This window comes from Helicoverpa zea, chromosome 21, assembly GCF_022581195.2.
Source record: "Helicoverpa zea isolate HzStark_Cry1AcR chromosome 21, ilHelZeax1.1, whole genome shotgun sequence".
NCBI classification, from domain to species: Eukaryota; Metazoa; Arthropoda; class Insecta; order Lepidoptera; family Noctuidae; genus Helicoverpa; species Helicoverpa zea.
Genome location: NC_061472.1, coordinates 3055241 through 3077527, shown reverse-complemented (window position 1 = coordinate 3077527; position 22287 = coordinate 3055241). Strand labels below are relative to the sequence as shown.

Below are 22287 nucleotides of genomic sequence, written 5' to 3'. Positions count from 1 at the left end.
ATGTTCCATAAAAGGGTAAATGGTAGTAATATTTTCAGTATTGATAACTTTTTGTTTTGATTTTCTTAATTCGAACTAAGGGTACAAGCATCTTTTCGCCAGTTTCCGACCACCATCGTCGATGGTTCATATGTTCATTTTTCATTTAAAATAAGTATGTAATTTCATCTTTAATCCCAGATTATTAAGATTCATCTTATTTCATAACTGCACATATCATTGCCAATTCTTTTCTACAACTTTTATTAGGCGTAGAAGGTACTAACAGATCTGAAAACTGTCAAATCAAACATCTTTGTAGCCACAACGCTACCTAAATTAAAAATACACATAAATACACATATTTAACTAAGCAGTTAAAAAATAATTGATTGCAGTTCTATTTGCGCCCTTTACAGTCAGAATCAAAGCTTAATTAGTTGTCATTTATAGTAATGAATTCTCAAGAACGGGGCAGTAGACAGCATGACAGAATGACAGTACCTATGACAGCTGACAATGTAATAGACTATTGTAGGTATAATTCACATTGCGTGCGTCTGTTTAGGCCATAGGCTGACAAGGCCTGCTTGACATAATTTTACTAACTACAATTGTTTTACTCTTGTTTATTAATTGATAATTTATTAGCAATTGTCTAAGAACAATTTTAGGGCCAGTTGCACCTTTTAACTATAGCGGTTTGAGCGAAACCTGTCTTATGAAACATGCTTCTATTGGTGAAACCTACATAAAATGCAGTCGTTTTTCAGATTACGACAGACAAAATAGATGTCGTGAACTACCTTATATTTTAGAACAGAGTGATAGTGATATTAATGTATATAAAAAGCTTTTAATTATTATTAATATAATATGTATGTCTATCTTAAGCTTTGATAAATACATAACAAAATTTATATTCCCTGAAAATACCTAGGTGATGAAAACTTCTACGTAAAAGTAAAATAAGCCTTAGGTGAAACCACAAAAAATAACTAGTACGTACACAAAAGTATATAGCCTAATCCTCTGAGAATTACAACCACGACACCATGTTGTGTTACAAACATTTGAAAAGTACCAACATTTAAGCCAACCTTTTAAAAGGTACATCATCCTCCGAGCCTTTTTCCCAAACTATGTTGGGGTCGGCTTCCAGTCTAACCGGATGTAGCTGAGTACTAGTGCTTTACAAGGAGCGACTGCCCTGCCTGACCTCCTCAACCCAGTTACCCGGGCAACCCAATACCCCTTGGTTAGACTGGTGTCAGACTTACTGGCTTCTGACTACCCGTAACGACTGCCAAGGATGTTCTATGACAGCCGGGACCTACAGTTTAACGTGCCATCCGAAACACAGTCATTGGTGTCTAAGATATACTTAGAAAGTACATACAAACTTGAAAAGTTGCATTGGTACTTGCCTGACCTGGAATCGAACCCGCGCCCTCATACTCGAGAGGTTGGTTCTTTGCCCACTAGGCCACCACGACTTACTCCTTTTAAAAGGTACATAGTTACTGAAAATTGTTAGCAAACTTTTTACATAATACGCGAATGTTCATAATTGTTTCAGGCGTGTGTTCGCTGTAAGGACCTTTCATAATTAAGCAGGTATTCCCGTTTATGACAACGCATTCGACACTCGTGTGGTGACCAATTTGTGGCGGGAATTAATCGTGTTTTTCAAAATGGCGGCTGTAAAATTAAGGGTTATTGTTATGTTGTTTGTTTTTTTAATGCTCAGAGGTAATATTTCGTTTATGTCTGGTATTTTTTTTTAACCGGCTTCTAAAACGGACTCAAATTGACTGTTTTTTTTTCATTCTATTACAATTTAGCGATAGGTGTTGTTTAAGTTACTAATTTGATTTATATTTCTCTTTAATTAATAATTGTACTATTTGTTCCTTATCAGATTAACTAAAAGGTAAGTTAGCGTCTGTTAACAAATCTTTATTTCTATGTTGTATTCTTTATAATTTGAATTCATTTTTGTTATATTCCGTGGTCTAGTTACAGAGACGAACCTCTGTATACAAACAAACGTTTCGCCTCATTATTTATGATTTAAACACATAGATAACGACTATCTTGGCAGTTGTGCTAATGTCTGACATATAATTTTTACATTGGTAGTTTAAACTATGAGTTATGGATGTCTGACGTCAATATTGAGTTTTGTCCTTGACTTTCAGACGAATTTTATTTATTACTAGCTATCACCCGTGGTTCCACCCATTCCGGAAGAAGTACATTCCGTTCTAGGTAAAAAATATAGCCTATGACGCCCAAATAAACAAGCTATTCATAGTTATTTAAAAAATCGGTTTAGTTGACCCAGAAATGACGCCGCCACAAACTTTACTTATTCATAATATTAGTAAAGATTGAAAGAAACATGATCAGATTCTGACAGATTTTTTCTGCTTTCTGATAGTCAACTTATGAGATTTCGCTACAGTTAGGGGTATAAAATATTTTTATGACAAGAAGTCTTCGTCCACCAGTTCTTACAGTAATATAATGCAGTCAGAAAAATTACTTTTACTAGGCCTTACTATCTAATAAGTAACATTTAAACGAATCATTTAATTTACATTCAAATGAAGTATATCAACCAGTAGAATTTAATTATTTAAGAGAAAAAAATAAAGAACAAAACACTGTACGGCAAAGCTTGCACCAGCTTACAAACTTTTGTCCCTTTTGCTTAATTTTTAAGTCCCATTTAACTTCCCCCGTGCGGGGAGGGTTGACCTTTTATTTGCGTTGACAGACGAACAAAAGATTACAAAAGGAAAAAAGATAGAAGCTGTTATTTGCTTCAGAGAATTAAGCGCGGTTGACAATAGTCATTATTAGAAATGAGTTCGGTTATAGGAATGGGGGCCATTTTGATGTGGTTTCCCCTAGACAATTTTGTGTAAAGGGCAGTTATGGTGCCTATGGGGTGTTTTTTTATAATGTAATGTTTTGGGTATATTTATGTATTTTCGGGGCCGTGGGGTAATTTAATCATTTCGATGATTTTAAAGAAAAATTCAATTACAAAAATTCCTTGGTTTAGTTTATAGATAAATCTCAGATTAATATCTTTTTTTAAAGCAAATAGGTCTGCTATGTTTTTTCCGAGTACGAGAGGTAGTTCCCACTCGACGCGAGTGAAACCACAAGAAAACACTGCTTAGTAGTATCTACGTTGTATAAGAAAATATTTTTCAAATTACTACTAAAACAAACCGCACAGCATCAAATAACACAACCTTAACGGGTAGAGCAAAAGCTTTCATAGAAGGTACATTCACGAAGTATGTCATAATAACATAATTTACAGCCCGAAGGCTTTTGGCTCGGCCTCTTTACCTAAATCTAACCTCGTAAACGGCATCAACAATATGGAGTTCTGTAAACGCTTTGTGGATTTAAAATACGGAGTTAGGAAAGATGAGCAGAGGAGCCATAATGAAGGTAGGTCAGGCGCCTTCGTTTAGGTCAAATTCTTACGGTGGGTATGACCAAAACGATCAGTTAGGAGTGAACTAACGAGGCTTCTTCGGATTCTTTGAGATATCTGTCATCGATTCTTGGAATTACACAAAATGGTATGCTCAAAAGAAGGCGTGTATGGGCGAAAACAGTAACGTTCCTCGTCACCCGCATTTAGGCGCGCTACTTTCTTAGGCGATTTTCCGTTATGGCACCTCCACTAGTCATTTTGTTCTCCATGATTTAAAAATGTAAACATGGCCCCTACTTGTATGATTAGAACTTTGAAGTGGATTTCGTAATGGAGTTGTTATACGAGGTAATTTTGGTGAATGGGTTATTGAAGTGCTCATTTTTATACATATTTATATGTTTTATGCTTTACATATCATGGTGTAAAAACATACAATAAGTTCTGCAATGGGATCATATCAAAGTTGATGGATTTTAATATAATCTCGTGAGATAACTTTGAACGAATGTTTTGTAAAATATTTATTAATCAGGTAAATACAATTACATCTAGACAGGTAAATAATGTTATATCCGAGTATATTTTTGTCACACAGTCCCTTAATATTTAATACTAAAATGTTGTATCGAAAAAGGCCTATATTATTTATCAACACTGCAAAACTTTAACCTGTTCAGCGGTTAAGTATTTATACCTATCAATGATTAAGGAAGTTGCCTTCCTGTTTGATTTAAAGATTTTCTTTGTAAGGTTATTACAGCGAACTTTTGTTTTTTTCCTCAATATTTGAAGGAGGGCGGTATTTCATGCTCCATTTGCACGTAAAGCTATTTTCTTTTTGTAAATAGGTCACGAGATTATTTGGATTTAAAAATCAAATCCTTTATTAACTATAAGCTCAAACTAAAGATGAAAGAAAAGACAATATCCATAAATAAATCTTATATGACCTACAACTCATAATATACTCAAACAAAAGTAGTTTTTGAACTACGAAAAACAAAAAAGTCACTATCGAATCTAACTAAGGTATCATTAAAACTCCTAACCTCTTCAATATTTAAAACTCTGAAATATTTACGCATACTACATACATCTCCCCTAGCTTCACTCCTCAAAACTCGAATGATTTATAAGTCGAAACACCTTCGGTCCGTTCGATAATCGATAGTATCGAATAGGATGACCGAATCGGAAATGACCAAGTCGTCCTTACGTCCCTAGAGATGTTGGGCCTCCACGTTTTCTAAGATTGTCGGTTATTTTGCGAAATTGGATATTGGGATTTTCTCACATCGGAAAGATGTTAGGGTTGAATATCTTCACGTATTTATTACTTATCGATTTTCGGGTTGATTTGAGAATAGGGGCGGTGTACAGACTCGGAAATATGTCTCGTAACGAATTTTTTTTTGGTTGCTCGTATAAGATATTTCTCAAAACACACTCTTGTACATGTCCAGAGATATATTTTTGAATAAATTGAGTAAAACTAAAACCTTTTGAACATGAGCCTTTTCAGTAAAAGTTGAATACAAAAGAGTTACCTCAAGTTATGACAACAACAAACTAACGATAAAATATGCCTACTGCGTTTCACCATGGTTTCACCTTGACCAACTTTTATTAAGGTTAGGGAGTGAATAGCATTACGCAGATTGTATTTCCCGAAATATTAGTCATGAATGTGAAATGTCACTTTAGTGTTAATGAACTTTATTAATCCTAATAATGATAATTATAGGGACACGGCAGATTCTGAATGTGACTGTCAAAGATGTTTAAATGCCAGCCGTAAAGGAGGATCTTGTCATGCCAAGATGGTAACCCATCCACGGTAGATCACGCCAAGCATTGCTTAAATCTTATGATAGATCGACCCATTTGGTTGACAAGCGATTAACGCCTTTCTTATATTAGTTATGTACCTGTTTACCTAGTGCTCAATGTCTAGGCATCAGCCACTGCGCACTACATATTATAGCCCACGAGCATTTGCGCATACATAGGTGCACTCCCTATTCCTTCAGTCTCATACCCCGATGGGACTGCAATCCTACAAGTGACAAGTTTTTACTTACCTAGTCTTGTACTAGGTAAGTGGCACTTTGATCAAGTATGATACTTGCAGTTGAAAGCTCCTACCTTACCACATCATTAAAACAAAACAGCATCTCTTCTCTTCCATTTTGTAATGGGTACAATACGATGGCAAAGTTTCCAGTAGCTACTGGGACATAATTAATGGTATATCGATCGGGTACGAGTGGACCGAGGTCGCCGACTGAACTGATAACGTGTTAATAGCGTGTTGTGATAACGGGAACAGATGACGTTTTTCGGGAACGGTTTTTCTGGGTATTCCCTGGGGATTGACTGGAAATTGGGAATAATGACATGAGAGCCATGTTAGTTCATTGGATTTTAGAATTAAAATGCTTTAACTGGTATAGAACACAGTTAGAGTAAGGATATTTGTAAGGTTGCTACAGCATAACCTTGGTAGACTTTTAATCTCACCTGTTCTATTTACATATAGCATCAATATTTTTCCTATAATTTTTGTCGTATCTTTTGCCAATGGGTTCCATTTTACTAGGCATAGTTTATATTTCCATATATTCAAAGGTTTCTGCACTGGTCTAGATTCTACTTCATGCCTGACTTACAGTGGACAAATTGAACTTTTTCAAACGTAAGTGAACTTTTTTGAGTTAAACTTGACACCAAGATACCAATGACAAAGTAAAGTTGAACAAATCTATTGTTTTGCGATTTGGGATTGAAAACCATGATTTATGTCAATGTACCAACTTAATGTTCAATTGCAAAACCGCAGATAGATAATTTATAGAATTCCACAGTAAATTTCCTGGTGTGACAGCACTGAAACTCTCAATAGTAACAAATGAATATAGATCACGTCGTCTAATACCCTGAGAACTAGGTACAATATTGTCACCTGCATCGATAGCGTATTAACTATTAACTGATACGGTAAGTAGCGCTAACCTTAATGTTATGTAATACGGTGACCTATATTGTAATGATGATTAATAGATAGAACATGATTATCCTTTGTTCTATACTGTTGTAGTTGGACCATCTAAAGTTCGGCCATTCAGAGAATGCGTTCCTGACACGTCGCGATTGAACTGACGACGTAATAACATTCATTGATTATTGATATAATAATGTTGTTTTAATGCTCCTCAATTGTTAAAACGGTAAACAACCAGCAAAAATATTTTTATCGTAACTGCAACGCCATTGCAAAGTTACGTCGTCAGTTCAATCGCGACGTGTCAGGAACGCATTCTCTGAATGGCCGAACTATAATATGTAGTATCTTGAATGTTAGGTATGACATTTCTAAGTTTGTATGTACTTTCTAAGTATTTATTGGACACCAGTGACGGCGTTTCGGATGGCACAATAAACTGTAAGTCTGGCTGTCATTTAACGTCTTTGGAAGTCGTTATGGGTAGTCAGGAGCCAGAAAGATTGATAACCAGATTTATCAAGGGCTATGGGTTGCCTGGGTAACTGGGTTGAGGAGGTCAGATAGGCAGTCGCTCCACGTAAAACACTGGTATTCAGCTGCATTCGGTTAGATTGGAAGCCGACCCCTACATAGTTGGGAAAACGCTGGGCAGATGATGATTTCTTCCCAATCTTCTTCTTTTTATCGAATGAGCTGCACGCGTGAGTGACCTTACAGGCCCTAGTTTCAGTTTTCTTAAATCCGGGTGAAGGTCTCTAACGTGGAATTGTAACAACGATTACTTCTGAGTACCTTAATTGAAAATTATTTCAGACAGCGATGTTTTCCTTGCAACTTGGCCAAATCACATTCCTTAAATCAAATTCTCGACAAAATTCTATTTTGAATTCGATCGAATATTTTCCTCGTAACTTCAATCTGTGTAAGTTATTGCATCACATTAGTTCTATTATAGGGATCAACGGGAAAATCGTTTATATCCATCCGATATGCATCGTTGCTAAAATTGTTTATTTTTGCTTTATTTACATCAAATGCATTGGTAGCTATAGTTCTAATTTTATCATTATCATCAGATGTTATATTTAAATCTGCATTATTAAAGAAAATGTGAGTTTTTTCATTTGATTGTCTTTTCTACATTATCGTCAAAACACCATAAAATGCTGAACCGATATTCTTAAACTTTAGTACCTTTTGGAGATACGGGACTTTAAAAACAGATCTAAACTTTCTTCAAACGCAGGTAAAGTCACGAGAAACAGACAGTTAAAAACAAAGTTTATTTTCAGATCTCAGATCATTTAGTCTAGATCTAAAAACTGCACAAAATTGAGTCACTGCAAAATTTTTAAACTTTGATTTGGCGTAAACAGTTTAAATTTAGCTTTCTCGGGAATACGTTTCACAATATAGTAATGATAGCGATTGGTCATTGAATGCGAGTGAGTCATTATATGCCTGGTTCCTATAAACATGAAACAATTTGTATTGGAACAGCTTAACATTTCATTAACGAACTCATATACTTTCTGTCTGTACTTTTATTTCTTAAGAATATCTTTGACAATAATGGTCGATTAAAGATGAAAAAAAAACATCTCGAGGAAACCTGGACTATAAAGTCTGAAATCACCAACCCGCATTGAGGAAGCGTGGTGATTAACGGTCAATCCTTCTCCGTGAGTGAGTAAGCCTATGCCCAGGACGGTAGAAGACTGATGATGATGACAATACCTATATTAAGTAGGTGTATAATGTAGTCATGTAGTAGTATGTTCGTGGGGAAGGTTCTCTAGGACGCAAGTAAAACCACGGTAAGTTTCCTACAGAGTAATATTCCATTCATCCAGCAGGATGGGACGTGAAGGAAGCTAGTACTTTTAATGCTAAAACCTGCCATCGCTTATTGGAATTTCAATTTATTTCATCTTCTTCCCAGTTCGCTGAGTCACTTAGTTTTATTGAAAAACTGTTTATCGCGGTTCCACCCGCATCCTGAGAGAGCTAATTCCCAAATGTGGATAAAATTAGTCCTTTGTTAGGCTCTCTAGACTATAGTGTGTAACATTTAAATCAGTAGTTTTGGCATGAAAGCGCTACAGACATTTATAATTATTAGGAAGGATCCTATCACTAACTGCAATATTTATTTTGATGTAAAAATTATCCCTTATGCTAGCACACAGCAAGAATCAGTGCACACAACCCATCTAGTGTGATGCAACAGTGTTACACGGCACGTGAGGAGTTAAGCTTTCAACGAAGAGCTGCATCGCAGTTCTATGTACCAGTTTGTAGATGCATGAAATATTAATGCTTTTACACAGCTTTGGTGGGTTACCTATTTGTAGGGTACCTATTTTGCGAAAAAACTTTCTTTTAGACTTTCTCGGGATCGAAATTATGTACGGGGCGCAAAAGTTGGCACTTACCATACGATACGAAATTCAGTAAGCAATGCTAATTATTCATTCGGAAGATTTTTGTCTCAAGCCATATAGATATAAAATTAAAACAAAATAACTGCTACCAATGCCTGAAACGAAAATTATGACGAAATAGGCTTATGCAGCAGTAGCATATTAAAATAGACGAAAATGATGTACCCAGTACAAACTACTTAACTAACATAACAGTCTGATTATTACTGTTACATAACGATTTCATTGAAAACTGTCAACGTTCCAGCAAGTTTCCCCTTACATTGAAAAGACAGACCAGTCTCCAACCATTTATTTTCAAGTCTTAAGCAAGTATGTTTAAAATCCCTCATTAACTAAAGGTGTACAAAATGAATAAACTCAACTGAGGAAGTGCTTTCTACCACTTAAGATTTATCTTTATCTTTTGACAGATACCTTTAATCATAATTATGGATGTCAAAAGATGGGATACTTTAATATATTATATTTCTTGTTGCATATTACGAGGCTGTTAATCTATCATCGACGCGATATTATGTGATTTGCCGTTGATAGTTTTAAATTCTTGTGAACATTAAACTAATTTGGTGTTTCCTTGGTTTGTTTACGAAATTTTGGAAGGAAGGGAAGTAATAGTTTTCGACGCATTTTGTAATATTATCTCGATAATGTCAACTAAAAGTATAGGTATGATGATTTTCTACACACTTTGTGCTGAAATTACGGAATAGTTTACGTCACTCATTTGATCTGTTTTCTCTTTATTTTGTCAGTCAAAAAGATGTATTATTTTAGTGTTACATACAATTAAAATAATACTATTAACAATCTCGTAATGTCACAAAACAGTAATCAAGTGGTTTTACACCACTATTACACGTGATTGCAAACAAAGCGAGTATCAAAATTGTCAGTAAACCGTGTTCATAATAGCTATACATACATGTCACCCCGGCACTTCGCTATTATAACCTATACGTATAATGTATAGTAATTTATAGTGCGTTAATTTTAGGGTTGTCTGCATATGTTTGTTAAATATTCATATAAGTATTTGTATGATCATTAAAAAAGGCAGACGTACAAGAAGTCATTTTCTTTAATTGTGGATCAGCATCTTATTCAAGGGCTAGAGCCCAAATTAGATTTTGTCTTGGAGATGGAGCTGAACCATAATATCTTTTTAAAAGTATGCAAATTATTAGAAATTATCACGATTTAATTATTAAGATTTGACATTAAAACCATTTTTTCAGTGAAAAGTTTTTCCCAATCGGTCATTCGTCAATCGATTTCTTTTAAATACTTTAACTACAAAAATACTTTCGTATTTTTCACACATTTTCTTCAAGTCAACATAATTCTCCCATTATATTTTCGTTCCCAAAATAGCCAATTTCTGGGCGTGACAACCCTAAGCAAAGCAGCTTTGAATGACACTTACTTAGTTCGTGGCTCCCTTCCATTGTCAATAACACTTTTATTATGCTCTGTATGGTTAGATGGAAAGTCAAAGGTAATGGCTAGGGGGTAAATAGGGTAAGAGTAGGGTAAGGCGGTAAGGTATAGGCATTTGAGTAAGGTGTTAAGATCAAAATGACTAGCGGAGATGTCATAATGAAAATCTTCTAAGTAGCGTCGTCAAAATGCGGGTGTTTAGAGACGAGGAACGTTACATTCCCCGTCCCTATACACCTTCGATGGAACCGGGCAAGTTTAATAAAAAAACGAATCACTAATCAATATACCAATCTTTGTCAGATGTCTCAAGGAACCCGAATACCTAATTCTAGTTACTACCAAACTGATCGTTTTGGTCACGCCTACCATACGTTAGATTACGTCTTACCTACCTACCTTATGAGCTCCGCTCGTCTTTCCCTACTCCGTGGTGTTGCTCGTATCTAAGAGATTCAAGACTGGCAGTGTACGTGTCTATGGATTTTTGTGGCGCTACCAACTAATTTATAATACACTTAGGGCAAAACTAATCGGGTCAGTTTTATATAATGACGTTTTTTTGTTTCGACAATACTTGTCAGAATGCAAAATGAGTAACATTTGAGTATATTTATAGGTACACATAAATATAATCTTATGTAGGTATATCTCAGTAGCGAAAAATTCATAAGATCTCGTACCTACTTTTGTTTTTCACTAAGATTTTCTGAAGTTAATACCTTTCCTCTGCACATAATTAATAACGCCCCTTTAATAACGCCGTAGCATTAATAATTAAGGTTTTTATTACTGCTCCAGAGAATAAAAACGTGGGCGTTTGAAGCTCTATCCCGTCCTAAGGAAATATTTATTTAGTGTGTGTATCCTTAAGATTGGACGCTACCTTGGGAATGCAATGAATATCATATTTAGACAGTTTTTATTTCAAAGGGTATTTTTTCTAATTTTCTTGCGTTTTATGGGATAAAAAGGGAAATGATTTTTTTGAATCGGGATTCGACGGTATAAAATTTCTATAGTGAAAAATCCTTAAAAACGGTTTGACAGTTCTGAAGATTTCGTCATACAAACACACAGGCTAGATAGCCTTGAGAGGAGCACCATTATACATAATAGAAGAAACATGTTATGTGACCATTTATCTTTTCACTTTATGAAAATTGTATAAAGCAACTTTGTAGCTGACCCATTTTCACTGCACACAAGTGTAACCACCAACCTGCTTTTTCACAAACAAATCACAATACATGATTATTATCAAATCATTCTTTAACTATTTTCACAAAAACACTAATAATAATAATGCATAATTTAAACTATTCTTTAGTACATTTTTCAGGAAACATTTGCCCACTGACGGTTATTATAAGGTCGTTGTGATAAAACCTAGACTGAATGGCCTAGTCTAGTCATAAATAGGTCTGAATGTCTGATCTGACGAGGCTACCATTCGTTATTCAGATAACGATTCGTTTTAGTTGCTAGTAGTTTGGGAATTGCTTTTGTAAATGGGTTTTGGAGGTCAGATGGTAAAGGTGGACGGGTATTTTTCAGTTTATTATTATTCGATTTACCTATATATACCTATATAAAACTATCACGATACTTTTCACGATCAATAATTATCATATTGATCGTGAAAAGCGATACCACTAAGTAGCTAACTCAGTCACGTCGGCGGAATAGGAAAAGGTTACTTATTCCGAAAAAAATAAAATAGAAGGTACATACATATTATTTGCGCTACATATTAGATAATTTTTATACAAAATAAAAGTATACTTTTTGAAATAAGATCGTCAATTTTAAAATCATAATCAACCTCTATGTAGAAGGTAGGTACAACTAGGGCTGCCATCCGTCCGGGTTTCCCCGGATTTGTCCTCGTTTGGAGGCCGTCCGGGGGCCGTCCGGGCGGGGTTTCAAGAAGTGTCCGGGGAAAACCCGGACACTTTTCATGTAAGGAAGCTCCTCATTGTATTTAAGTGTATGTCAATAGTAAATGGATTACAAATTAGGTATTATTTTGTTTAAAAAAATCGTACATGTTCGGGGGAAAAATGCGGTTTACGCCAAATGTCCGGGTTTTTTAAACGTTTGTCCGGGTTTGGCGAAATTCGAGATGGCAGCCCTAGGTACAACATCATAAAAACGTAAAAGATTTTTCCTCAAAAGCCCTTTACCACATTTTCCCTATCCCTTCCTTTACCTGCTTCTAAACCACATTTAACCTGTATGAATATTAATGTCTGACTCTACTTACTGCGGTGGATCACACACTTACACGCGAAAAGCTCGAAGTTGTAAACAACGCGAGTGATACACTATGGAAGACTTACAGCTATATGAAAACTTAGCAAAAGAAATAAGTCATAGAGTCATAGACAACAGAGAGTCAATCAAAAGTCTTTGTGTGTAAAAGTATAAAATGTGTGCGTGTTTTGTACGATACGATTATGTTTCGTATACAAAGTACTTCTGGCTGCTTTGTTGGTCAAGATTATTGTTTATTTTTTCAAGAAGCATGTAGGTATTCTAAATAGTAATGTATGAATAAATATTTGTTTATCTTAAACTATCGTAAAGGCTTTTCAGGTTAATTAACTTGATACGACAAGAAGAAATTCTACCTACTCTAAATACTCTTGTCTGTGTGTGATCCGCCTTATGGTACATCCCGACTCCCTAGTGTGCCTCCATCTGTTCATATTTATGCAAACCTCATGGATTCATTTAAATATAATTCTTTTAACTTACACAACTTGCGAACTTGTGCCTTTTTACATGAATAAGTAATATATTTATTTGCGACAGAAGTGGATTAGTTATTACATTAGAATAAGAGTTTATTTGTTTGTTAGTTTAAACGCGCTTATCTCAGGAATTACTGTTCCGATTTGAAAAATATTTCAGTGTTACGTAGCCCATGTTATATCGAGGAATGAAGCCATTTATATGAGTGCGCGAAGTAGCTCCCACGGGACGCAATTGTAAACTTATAAGGAGTGCATTTTAATTAGCGAAGTGTTATTACGTTTTTCTTGGTTCAGTAGCCCATCTTCATGGCTAGGCGATACTTATGTTTACTACGATTGGTTACTATTGATGGATGGGTGACCATTTGTTTCATGTTTAGTCTTGATAAACATGTTAAGCCGTCGGTCCCGGCTATCGTTAGATACAAGTAGTGGAAGGCCGAGAGTCTGACAAACAGTGTTATAAAGGGGAATCATGTTACATACATAGGTGAAGGGTTCAGATAGAAACTCTTGAGGGCCTCGTGGCCATTAGTACATTATGTACGCGATCATAGATAAAGCAAACCTTGGCGCGACCAGTCCGCGGGAGGGTGATCATCCACATAAGTACATAGTCACTAATTTTCTTTTATTTTTGTTTCAGGACACACGAACACACGTGGTGGTGGAATTATATGAGACTGAGAAGTCATACGTGGAGGCATTGGAGATATTAGTCAAGGTAAGACAACTAATATTTCAATTATGCTCTGCTACTATTAGATTTCAAAACTTTTTCTCATGTATGTAGGTATAAGTGACTGAGCTGGGTACATTATATTAGTATTTATTAAGTGGCTGCTGACTGCAGTTTTCCGACCTTTGCTTTTCATTGCACCATGAAATAAAGTCACGAAAAATTCTCAAAGCAACATAGTTCAGTTCAAAAATAAGAATGATACTCTTTCTTTTGTTTTAAGCCTTTTCTTTTCAAGCCTTCAGTGGCTGCCTTTGGAAGTATCTCATTGTAATATTGATTGATTGCTTTCTGTTTTCACAGAGCTCTTGGTTTTTGGTCTTTTTGTACAAATGTAGTGGGATAGTAGTTATATGTGCTGGTCCTTTCTGTGGTAAGTCTAGGGCACTTTAATACTATCATAGTTTTTAAAATAAAGTCATACATATTATAATATTAGGCTTTAAAGTTCCTCGCTATTTTTTTACGTATGTAAGCACATAAACTTATTTTTCATGAAAACCAAAAAACGTACCTATCTATGTACCACCATCATCTTCATCATCTTCCGAGCCTTTTTCCTAGTTATGTTGGGGTTGGCTTCCAGTCTAACCGGATTCAGCTGAGTACCAGTGCTTTACAAGGAACGACACCTCCTCAACCCAGTTACCCGGGCAGCCCTATAGCCCTTGGTGTATGTATATTGCACCCTCATGGTTAACAGATCGTCTTCGTCGTGTCAGCCGAAAAAAAACAAAGGCTTCCCCCAAGGTTCGCCACTTTCCTCGATCTTCAGATCTTCCGTCCATACACCATGTAGGTATATTATGTCCATATAGGTTAGTAGATGTCAGTTCAATATTTCTTTTTTTTTAGCTACATTTAAGCAAATCTACAATAGACTTAAAAAGTATTAAACCATACATGCTTGAGTAGGTACCTAGTTTTTTCAACAATATTTTAAAATTTAACACTGAAGCTTTCAAAAGCACTTTCCTGTGAAGAGTTATACGAACACTAGTATTTATCGTCTTGTTAGACTCTAAAGGCTATTGAGAGTTGTCAAATTACTTTTAAACTTACCAAAGCATCGGACAGAGAAATACCAACACATGGTTAAAATCCAAATACTTACATGATCAAGAGATTAACATATTCACACAAACAACCTCTTAAACCAAATAAAGGCATAAGTAGAATAATAACAAAAATGGCGCCCGCAATTTAATATTAGATAAGTGAATAACATGACACAAATTCCGTCTACCGTCATTAAGGGGATTGAGGAAAAGACAGCTGTCTTAACCCTTTATCCCTAAAGGCGTCAACATAGCCTTAATAATTTGAAAACAGGATCAAATTTTGTAGCAAATATTGTGATCATGAATATTTCACTGCTAATATTTTTATTAGGGTGTTATGAGAGCTATTTACTTACTTTCATTACATTAAAGTGCATATTCCATTGGTGTACAATATGGCAACATGGCAATTGGGATCTGGTCAAGGTCGCCGGGAAACAGTAGATGAGGGTTACTGAAGATCGAGCGAATTGGTGGACTTTGAGGGAGGCATTTGTCCAGCAGTGGACGTCTTCTTTTACTATCTGTACAAACATGGTTACAATTAGTAGAATGTATGTCCCTACGCGGAAGTTGGCACAGGATATTTTTGAGTTTCATAGTGATTTACGAATCATTAGGCTAATTTGTAATCAAGCTACATCATTGTTAAAAAAAACTATCGGACTCGCCCCAAAAGATCGCATAAACAATTCAAATGAAACCAACAAAACGGCATTTTTTCTCCACCATCAAGGTCAGTATGGAAATTAATTGTAAACAGTAAAATTATAATAATAACTCGGTAACACAGTTGGGCCGTTAATTCGGTCCAAATGAGCAGAGGACTGACAAATTCGTTATATTTATGGAAACGATGAAAATACAGGGCTGTCATCTTAGAGTTACTGATCAATCTTAGTGCGTTTCTTCGGTTTTCTTTGTTTGGTAATTAATGAGCTGTCGAAAGGACCAAATGGGCGCTTCGTATAAAATGACCAAAATTTTGCGGTCTTGTGTCGGTGCTGGTCCTTTTTTGTTTGCGTTTTGAAGATACTATAGTTTCTAAATAATGTCGCATTCTAAGAAATAAGCACCAAAAACTGTATAAAAAATGATAGTGTATTTAATAAGAATGGGTTAAATATAACAGTCCCCGCAGATACAAATTCTAAGTAATATAAGAAGATTTTGAACTGTCTGGCAATTTCGACCGCAAATCCTATTCCAAGTTCGACGGTTATAACTTTGAAGCCATTCAAGTAATTATTTAGGCCGTTTCATTTACAACGATCTTACTTATGAAAACGAAAAAAACTGATTAATTTTATTTATTTGGTAAAACAAACAGTAGTATATTAAGTGTACGTAGTTGCGTAGACCAAAGCTTAACAAAGACACTACCCACAACATTTTCTACAGATACTTTGAAATATCGACTTCGTCAAGTACTACCGATTTTTTTCGTGTGCAGTTGATGCAGAAAATTTGACCAACCCTAAATTCGCTGTGGTTTTCCCACTCAAATTTTCCGCTCTACCTTTCCATCATGTGGGTCGGGCTATTTATTGTCACCAGTACCCCCCCTCACGTCACTCCTTTTAAATAACGCATCGCAAATAAGTGTCAGAAGGTTTGGGAGAAATTGCATCAGAGTCGTGGAATGAGAAGCACAAAATGTTTTGAATTACATACCTTTTCAACATGTTTGCAAGGTATGTACTTATACTGGTATGATACTCTATTTCTTGGATTACAATATGCCTTAAAATTAAAGTACAAACCTCATTGCTATTTTGTGGCACAATATTTTAGCGATGTCTTCAACTACTTCAACAAGTGTCTTTCATCAAATCTGGAATCAATGACATCACTAAATAATCACTTATAAACTCTTAACAGCTTATTCAAAGAAGTTTTAATTTTAATCTATGATATAAAAACCTGCATTTTCTTGCTGTATTTGTACTTATATTTTCGAGTAATTAAGGACTCTAAAGATCCCTCGAGTTTACGTGTGAAGCTTTTGTTCCCATCTTCTTTGCGTTACAACCTTGTCAGCCCAAGGACAGATTTAACAGAGGGCCATAGAAATGTGTCGCGAAGGTACTTTTTATTTTGTAGGCCAGGCTCGTGTCTGTCAGAGACGTTGACTCCAAGGTCTGGAGTGACTGCTAATGGTTGGAATTGTATCTTGTGTATTTCGTATATCTGATACTAAATTATTTCTCGTACCATTTTGGATGTGTTAAATCCCATTTTCTTTATATTTTTTGCATCTGCTGCTTGCCAAAAAGCAAGAGTTCTTTTTATCGGTTTCCTTGTTTTTATCTTGATTATTAATTAAATTGAAACTCATAACTAAAAAGAAACTTATCAAAAATAATTACAATTCTCTACAGAAACGATATCTTAATTTTCATCACCTTTGTCCCAATCTATGTAATATCATTCGCTAACCGAGTCAGCGAAAACGCCATATTCATATAACAGAATTGCGCGTACATTCCAGTTTTCTACTCCAAAAGCGAATTCAGCATCTCCAAATAAATTTCCATTTTCAACGTAACGAACTTTCAGTGCCTATATCTTTGTACGTTTTGATCTTAGAGCATTTAGACAACCGGAACCACCACGACTTTAAGTCTCTATGCGAAAGAGTCTGCCAATTGTTCAGTGATAACACACCGTTACCCACGCACACATCAATAATGGTCTAACTAACATATAAACATAACTTGACTCACACATGTTTGTTCACAATATTCACATGTTTCGCGTTTGGCACAGGAAAAGTCAATATTGTCAATATCATCAATGGCGTTTCCATTTTAGTTAAGATCTCCAAGCTTCCACCCTCTCCTTTGCTTTCCCTTTCTCTGATTAGGGTAACCAAACTGTCAAAGTTGAGACACGGATAATCAAAGTAATCCCATGTTTGGCACAAAAGTTTGTCACTCAAAAAGATAAGAATTTTGCCTCTATATATTTTTATGGTACTTCTTGTGGCAAAAATGTTTATAACCTTGTAGGGTGCTTGCCGTAAGGTTTTATTACCGTTGTAAAATTCATAAAATATAAAACCGGCCAAGTGCGAGTCGGACTCGTGCACGAAGGGTTCCGTAAATTACAGTTAAATCAACCTATCTCAAAAACTATAAGAGATACTTTGATCAAACCAAAAATCGTTGAAAGAGTTAATTAGCATGCATCACCTCTATTTTTTTTAGAATTTTATACCCCGTAGTTATAAAAATAGAGGGGGGGGGACATACTTTTTACGACTTTGAGAGCTGATATCTCAAAAACCGTTCACTTTAAGAAAAATGTTTTTTAGAAAACTTTATATCATTTTAAAAGACCTTTCCATTGATACCCCACACGGGTATGTACATCGAAAAAAAAAATTTCATCCCTCAGTTACATGTATGGGGGGCCCCACCCCCAATTCTTTTTTTTACTATTTAGTGTCATATTTTTGTAGCGGTTCATACAACACATATTCCCATCAAATTTCATCACTGTAGTACTTATAGTTTCCGAGTAAATCGGCTGTGACAGACGGACAGACGGACAGACGGACAGACGGACATGACGAAACTATAAGGGTTCCGTTTTTGCCATTTTGGCTACGGAACCCTAAAAAAGGTATTGTGAGTTTTATTGGCGAAAGTTGTTGGCCGTTTTTGCTTTTATCTAATCGAGTTTCGTGCTGTAGGTGATTATGGTTTCCTTGTGTCTGAATAACTTTTTTAGGGTTCCGTACCCAAAGGGTAAAACGGGACCCTATTGTTTTCGCTCCTCTGTTTGTCCGTCCGTCTGTCACCAGGCTGTATCGCATGAACCGTGATAGTTAGAGAGTTGAAATTTTCACAGATGATGTATTTCTGTTGCCGCTATAACAACAAATACTGAAAACTAGAATACAATAATTATTTTGGGGGGCTCCCATACAACAAACGTGATTTTTACACGCTTTTTATTAGCTTCACCTGTATGTTTGTAGGTTTGTAACCGACTTCTTTGGGCGCGATTTTGACCCACTTTAAACGGCCAGATTTCGTTCAAACTTTGTAGATTTATTGAGGACCGATGACAATACACTAATTTGATAAAATTATTCCATTTTTAACCGACTTCCCAAAAAGGAGGAGGTTACACATACACATCGATTACTCCGAGGTTTATAGACCGATTTACGTGATTCTTTTTTTGTTCGATTCGGAATAGCTGCCAGTTGGTCCCATAGTCATCAGGTCAGGATCTGATGATGGAAACCCTGAGAAATCGAGGGCAACCATCGAAAGTTGTAGGCATACATAGGGTAAAAACTTGACACTCAGGTGTACGCCTAAAAGCACTATTCAACTGTGAAGATTTGGAGCTGACCTGATGATGGAGACCAGAGAGGGTCGAGGGAACTCGACAACTGAATACGTAAACAACCTCGTGTTTGGGCTTAAATTATTTGTATTGACAAGACCTTTGCAACAGTGAAGGTTTGGAGCTTACCTGATGATGGAGACCAGAGAAAGTCGAGGGAACTCGACAACTGAATATGTAAACTACCTCGTGTTTGGGCTTAAATTATTCGTATTGACAAGACCTATGCAACAGTGAAGGTTTGGAGCTGACCTGATGATGGAGACCAGAGAAAGTCGAGGGAACTCGACAACTGAATATGTAAAATACCTCGTTTGGACTTATATTCTTTGTATTGATGAGAACTTCCCACTTGTATGGATAGTGACAACTATTCGTATCACTGAAAAGCTTTAAATAAATAACCTTTTTACAAAAAAATTAAACCGACTTCCCAAAACACTAAAAAGCAAAAAAAAAAACTAATTTTAGGTGCATCGGCCTAGAAGTCGGTGGCAAAATTAACTTAGTAACATCCATTAGACACCGACTTCTAGGCTTTTCAATTTGCAAAATATGATTTTTGTTAATTTATATAATTTTCATCTATAGTCGATAAGGTAAGAAAATTAATTAGAATTTTCTAGAATTTTTCTCTTCAGTCGATAAGGCAGGACTCGGTGTTAATTTTTATTTCCAATAATTATCTTTAGCCGTTTTCTCTAATATTGACAAATTTTTGTATACTAAAGAGAATTTTAATTCTACAAAACAAATAATAGTTTTAAAACAAACTAAAAATTAGAAAATAAATAATAGTTTAAAAAAACTAAAGACACGCTTTTTATAGAAAAACGAACGAAAAAATAGAAAATAAATTTTAATGAATTTAAATTAAGAAAACAGTGTTAAAAATTTCAATGAATATAAATTAATAATAGTGTGAATACAAAAAAAAATATTTAAAAAAAGCGTGGGGTGCTTTTTAAGATATTATCGAAATGAAAATCACTGTACTCATTATCTGTAAATAAAATATTTATAACTATTGACACCATGCACCCCACGCTTTTTTTTAAATATATTTTTTTGTATTCACACTATTATTATTTTATATTCATTGAAATTTTTAACACTGTTTTCTTAATTTAAATTCATTAAAATTTATTTTCTATTTTTTCGTTCGTTTTTCTATAAAAAGCGTGTCTTTAGTTTTTTTAAACTATTATTTTTCGCTCATTTTATAAATAATGGTACGGAACCCTTAGTGCGCGAGTCCGACTCGCACTTGGCTGGTTTTTTGTAACAAGGTTGTCAAGAACCTGTGTGTTGTCCTAAATTTTGTGCTTTCGTTGTTCTATTTTGGTCAAGTCGGTCATTATCACGCACGTAAAAGAGTGGGCTGAAGGGCTTACCTTAATATACTACTGTATTTACTGTATTGTTAGTTTTACTATGTCCAATCATCATTACCTACTGACCTTCTGTTTTATCTATCTGACCTGTAAGTTAATGTTGAGGAACAGTAGTAGGATAGACTATTTTTGTGTTGGTGATAAAGAATGGAATTTTGATCAATTTCTTTGAATTTACTTTGTAGTTTTATCACAATTTGTAGTTTGAAACCAGTCTTAATCAAGACCAGTCTTTATATCTTTCCAAGTCGAAGCTCTATAAAACTTAAGGTATATTTTGTTCATAATTATAAATAAAAATATTAATGTACTCTTATTGTATACTGAAAGTGTCGAATTGCCGTCCCGTCGGGCTATGAGAGTGAAGGAATAGTGAGTGCACCTGTGTCTGCGCAATGCTTGTGCACTATGTCCTGCACAGTTGGCTAAACTCCTTACATGACAAAAGCTGCCGTCGCCGATAATTGACAAGGAGGACATCACCATAGTTACATTTTTAAAGACGATGAAAAGTTTATGTACAGTGGCGAGCTTAACCTAAACTTGGGTTACCTACATACTTTCTTTTGAAGTAACCATATCCTAGTAAAAATCTTTTTCAACAGAAATATCTGCAACCTCTAAAGAGTCCGGAGAATGCTGCTCTTCTGGACGCGTTCCTGGTGGATGAGATCTTCTACCAGGTGCCAGGGATCCTCAACGTGCACCAGGTGTTCTTGGAACAGCTGAGGAGAAGGCTGGAACAATGGGACCTGCAGCAGAAAGTTGGAGATGTGTTTTTAGATGTGGTGAGTTCATTATTTTGTTTTGTAGGTTTTAAATGGCAGTAGCTCACATGAATGACACTGGCTGTTTCCTGCGATTTCACCTTTAAAAGGGGACTTAACATTAGCTGTCGTAGATAACTAAGCTACATAATATGTATTATAGACAAATCATATATAGACAAATCGGAATAATTCGTTTCTGATGTTAACGCTTCAATTAAACGAACTCTTCAGCTTTTACATTAGTACCTAAAGTAGATGATTATTTTCTTGAATGATACATAGTGAATAAATTACATAACTAAAAACCAATTGGTTTGTAATACATAACAATGCAAATGGTAAACACAGTTTTTGATGAAGTAATTCCAGAATATTCGTATATCCAAGTGTTCTATTCAAAAATATTTTATAACTGTGTCAAAGGAGTTAAGCTACTCAAAGTGTATTGATCCTTCATTTTAATAATTTCAGTAAACAGAAACCTTTCTTATATCTTTGGGGACATAAACTTTCTTGTATAATTATTGTTTAATCTTCAATTTTCATATTTTTAAGTGATACTGTCATTCAACAGTCTCAAAGGTCAGCTTCTAAATTGATAAAATGCTACATTATTTTTAAATAGTTGCAAGACAGAGGTGTAAAAATTAATATTTCATATTTTGATAGAACTACTTCCCTCAACCCCGAAAAGTAGCCTATCAGCGCCATCAGCTTACATATGTCTATGCCAAATTACATTTCAATCGGTTCAGCCGTTTTAGCGTGATAGTGTAACAAACAAACTCACTTTCGAATTTATATTATTAGTAAAGATTTCTAGTTTCTTGTTGATTGACGAAGAGTTTTCTCAATATTACTATGCTGAA

At 35.2% G+C, this 22287-nt stretch overlaps 1 protein-coding gene across 2 annotated transcripts in view; it reads left to right on the top strand.

Moving 5' to 3' along the window:
- Positions 1-22287, top strand: part of LOC124640548 (rho guanine nucleotide exchange factor 17) — a 120652-nt gene that overhangs the window by 82598 nt on the left and 15767 nt on the right. For both annotated transcript variants that reach the window (XM_047178341.1, XM_047178340.1), the window contains exons 4-5: positions 13739-13816; positions 21254-21436. In XM_047178341.1, the coding sequence (XP_047034297.1) occupies positions 13739-13816; positions 21254-21436 (261 nt within the window). The remainder of the gene's footprint in view (positions 1-13738; positions 13817-21253; positions 21437-22287) is intronic.